The 4,676-nt window shown below is 39.1% G+C and overlaps 1 protein-coding gene across 1 annotated transcript in view; it reads left to right on the forward strand.

Annotated features, from left to right (window-relative positions):
* The window catches only part of Adh1c (alcohol dehydrogenase 1C (class I), gamma polypeptide), a 20,627-nt gene that overhangs the window by 8,622 nt on the left and 7,329 nt on the right, over nucleotides 1-4,676 (forward strand). The window contains exons 2-4 of the mRNA XM_013023753.1: nucleotides 892-993; nucleotides 2,093-2,231; nucleotides 4,546-4,625. Of these exons, the coding sequence (XP_012879207.1) occupies nucleotides 892-993; nucleotides 2,093-2,231; nucleotides 4,546-4,625 (321 nt within the window). The remainder of the gene's footprint in view (nucleotides 1-891; nucleotides 994-2,092; nucleotides 2,232-4,545; nucleotides 4,626-4,676) is intronic.

The following is a 4,676-nucleotide window of genomic DNA, read 5'->3' on the forward strand; positions in this document are numbered from 1 at the left end:
TTCTCCATGCATGGAGTGACACAGTAATCCCATTTCAATAAAATGGGGTAGCAGTCACAGACTAGCCCATTGCTAGTGCTCTTATTTGATCTCTTTTCATTTTTCTTTCATTGCTTACTGGAACTTATAATGGCATGCTACATTTCCAAAGAGAAGCAGTTAAGAAAAAGGAAAATTAAACTTACTACAATTCAATAGAAGGAAATAGCAAATTCATAGACAAAATAATATAAAGCAATCCTGTTAATGAAAGTAAAAATAGATGCAATAAGCAATAAATCCCCATATGTGTGAAATCAACAACTCTGCTCTACAATAAGCCTTCTTTTATGTGTATAGTTTTCTTGCCAGCAAATAATAACTTCACCAGGCATGATGGTACATGCCTATAATCCCAGCACTCAGGAGGCTCAAGCAAGAGAATCCTGGCTTTGAAGCCAGACTGGGCTATATACCTAGACTCTGTCTCAAAAATCTAAGGGCTGGAGGTATAGATCCATGGTAGTGTACTTGACTAATATGTGCAAGTTCTACTGCCAGGACAACTAAAGGGAATAATAAATGTGGCACTTCATATATAAGCCAATAGCCAATAACTAACTTGAAGACAGCTTTAGAAATTTCAGGAATAAATACCTTTAGAGGAGACAATAAATACACATAGGATGGCCCAAACCAGTATGTTTGGCTTTCATCTCAGTGACTTACATTCATGTTATTACCTTATACATTTTTTAAACACCTTTTTTTGTATTCTCTTTGTAAAGCAGAAAGGTTCATTTCTGCAGCATGTGTGTTGATAGCAGATGTGGGGCTGGAGGTGGTGTGAATACAGGAGGAAGGAGACAGGCTCTGGCTTCAGGAGTAAGATCCTTCTGTCTGACTTTCCAGGTGATAAAGTGCAAAGCAGCTGTGTTGTGGGACCTCAACAAACCCTTCTCCATTGAGGAGGTGGAAGTTGCACCTCCAAAGGCCCATGAAGTCCGTATTAAGGTAAAACTGCCTTTTATCGATTTTTGTTGATTTGTAGAAAATTGAAAATAGAAACAACCAAGAATCTGTTCAGAGGTACTTCCTATATGGTTATCCAGACAATGAATAATAGTTGTTTCTCAAGCAAACTACAAATATATAAATTATTTTTAAAGTGACCTAATAGTATATACTGTATAATCCCAGTAAATGCCTAAAAAATTATATATACATATATGGAGATGGGTATCAGTGGCTCACACCTGTAATCCTAGCTACTTAGGAAGCTAGATCCAAAGATTGCAGTTTGAAGTGAGCCCAGGAAAATACTTATCTAAGACTGTTACCTCCAATTAGCTAACAAAAAGCCAGAAAATAGGGCATAGTTCAAGTGGTAGAGGCCCAGTCCCAAGAAGGAAAACCTAAGTGAAAGTTAGAGACCCTGAGTTTAATCCAGAACTGGCACCAATAATAAATAAATAAATAAATATGTGTGTACAAGATTGTAAAAGGCTATATAACATTTTCTTAGTGTTAATCTGCAATCTTTACTTCCATAAAAAAGTAGGAATTCTTTTTTTATTTTTGTACTTTATTCATTTTTTATTAACATTAAGTAGTTGTACAAAGGGGTTATAGTGCCATAAGCATTCTAGTATATACCTAAAACAAGTATTTCAGAACCAGTTCTTTCTCACAATCAAATAGTCCAAAATGTTAAATTCAGGAAAGGAAAATTTTGGATACTCTTCAGAGTAAACTAAATCTTTTGCATTTGAAACAGGTAGGGATAGTCATCAAAAACTCTCTAAAAGCCTTTCCTAAAATTTGGTATGTTAAATCCGGTCCAGAGTCATAATCTTCTGAGAGCCACAACTTTTCTTTTTTTTTTTTTTACTTTATTTTTACTTTTTTACTTTTTTCTTCTCTTTCTTTAATTTTTACTAATGTATTCTCCCAATTCAATCTGGGCTACCACAAAGACAAACAGAAAGTGCAGGGATTATTTGCTTTTGCTTCCTCGTGCAAACCAAAAGAACAACAGCAAGCTGTTCAAGGTCTATCAGAAGATGCAGGCCACTACTTCTCTGGGTGTCATAATCTTCTCTTTAACTGGCAGATCGTGGCCACGGGAATCTGTCGCTCTGATGACCATGTGGTGAGCGGCAGCTTGCACACGCCTCTTCCTGCGATTCTAGGCCACGAGGCAGCTGGAATCGTGGAGAGCATTGGAGAAGGAGTGACTACAGTAAAACCAGGTGCAGAATTCACACCCAGCCTTTATGCTTTTTGATTCAGCATTCTAAGATCATCCAGCTCTGATGAGGGTACTGAGGCAAGGAGACATGCAGAAACTTGTAGAATGTCCTGGACAAGCTGAGACTGGAGGTTTCCCTCCTTCCCTTTTCTCCCTGCCTGACTCCCTGTCTGACTCTCAAGTTGCTGTTTTCCTTTCAAAGCTATTGTAGTGATGCTAGGCATCAGGTTAGAGACCTAGTACCTGCCAGAGTGGAGTCAATCATGTAATGACTCACAAGATGATAGACCACATAGAACCACAAATGGGTCAGGGGAGAAGATGGAATTCTAAGTCCCCCAGTGTCTAGATCAGAGCAGGGAAACCTGCAGCCAGTTCACAAAAATCAGGCCTGTGAAGCTATGACTAAGTCAACACGAGCTTTTCTTAGATGAGAATTGAAGCCTTTCCACCAATTTCCTCGGCCAAGAAAGCCTTCCCTCTTAAACAGAAGAGAAATTTTAAAAACTTCATGGAATGAACAGCAGAAAGTATCCAGACCTAAGCAACGCCATTTTTACTGCCTTTAGTTATGACCACAGATGACAAGTTATAAATTTCCTTTTTAACATTTATCTCTTGTTTATTGCATTTTACTATGCTTTCAGTACTGAGAGGTGAATAAGTAGAAGTTTTCCATCCATCACTCCCTCACAAACTTTATTTATAAGAAGTGATGAGCCAAACATTTTTCTTGTAAGAAAGGAAGCATAAATGATTACAAACAAAAATCATGCTTAATTGTATAACGATGAATTGGCCAATGGTCAGTCTCTCCCCTTTCCAAAGAATTAAACTGTGAACAGAAAATAAAAAACAGTCTAGTAAGAGTTTCAGCACTTAGTATTTCCTTTTGTTGGTAATAAATAATAAAACACCAGGATTACTTTTAAATTTTACTCTCTACATAGCAGAGAAAGTAAATAACTAACAAATTATCATATAAAGACATTTGGAATTCAGGTCTTATTCTAAGAGCAAACACCTAACTTATTATGAGGAGTTAAAAGTTTCAAAAGAATTTTATGAATTATTGCCCCACTATTATTAGTTTTTCTTTAAAAAAATTCACTCATGCTGGCCTGTAATCCTAGCTACTCTGGAGGCTGAGATCTGAGGATCACCATTCAAAGCCAGCCCAGGCAGGAAATTCCGTGAGACTCTTCCCTCCAATAAACCACCAGAAAACCAGAAGTGGAGCTGTGGCTCAAGTGGTAGAGTGCTTGCCTTGAGCTAAAGAGCCTGAGGGACAGCACCCAGGCCCAGAGTTCAAGCCCTAGGATGGACAAAAAACAAACACCTCATATTTTTATTTTAAAAAGCCAAAAATTGGTTATCAAAATTCTCATTTTTATTTTTATCCCTTGGCCAAATTAGCTTTATTTTTATTGTTAAAAAATGTGTATTATGGTTTTTTTTTAGTTTTCATTTAATTGCACCAGATTTCTCCCATAGCTAAGTGTAACTACAGCAACTTGCTTGCAACTACTATATATAATATATATACACTACATACACATATATATATATAATATATACTATATATACACTACACACACATATATATGTACTATATATACATTTATACTATATATACTATATATGGGTGGAGAGGATATATATGTGTGTGTGTTATAGATAGATAGGTAGGTAGGTACATAGGTAGGTAGATAGATGATAGATATGTAGATAGACAGACAGACAGACAGATAGATAGATAGATAGATAGATAGATAGATAGATAGATAGATAGACAGACAGACAGACAGGTAGATAGAGATAGATAGATAGATAGATAGATAGATAGATAGATAGATAGATAGATAGATAGATAGATAGATAGATAGATAGATGGATGATAGACAGATAGATGATAGATAGGTAGATAGACAGATAGGTAGGTAGACAGACAGACAGACAGACAGACAGATGGTTGATAGATCCTATTCTCGCTATGAGGTTTAAACTAAGGAATACGTAGAGCGCGTGAGAGCCCCAGGAGAAATCAGGGTGCGCAATAAAAAGGCGTCAATGCAGTGGAAACAAGCTTTCCGATGCGTGTTAGTTTCCATCTCTGCGTCACGTCTTTGGGACAGTGGCAGCAGCGCGCCTGCGGAGCGGCCCGGCCCGGCGCCTGCGGAGCGGCCCGGCCCGGCGCCTGCGGAGCGGCCCCCCGAGCGAGCCGCTGCTGCGCGAGGCCTTTGCCGCAGAAGCTTCGAAGTTGCTGTTCACCAACTCCGGGCTGCAAACAGAAGTGTGTTCCGCTCCCCCTGCAGGTGACAAGGTCATCCCGCTCTTCATTCCCCAGTGCGGATCGTGCAGGGTGTGTAAACACCCGGAGAGCAACTTCTGCCAGGCGGCCGAGTAGGTGTCCTGTCCGGGCGGGGCCGGCCCGGGGCCGGGGGGC

Source organism: Dipodomys ordii, unplaced genomic scaffold (genome assembly GCF_000151885.1).
Source record: "Dipodomys ordii isolate 6190 unplaced genomic scaffold, Dord_2.0 Scaffold70, whole genome shotgun sequence".
NCBI classification, from domain to species: domain Eukaryota; kingdom Metazoa; phylum Chordata; class Mammalia; order Rodentia; family Heteromyidae; genus Dipodomys; species Dipodomys ordii.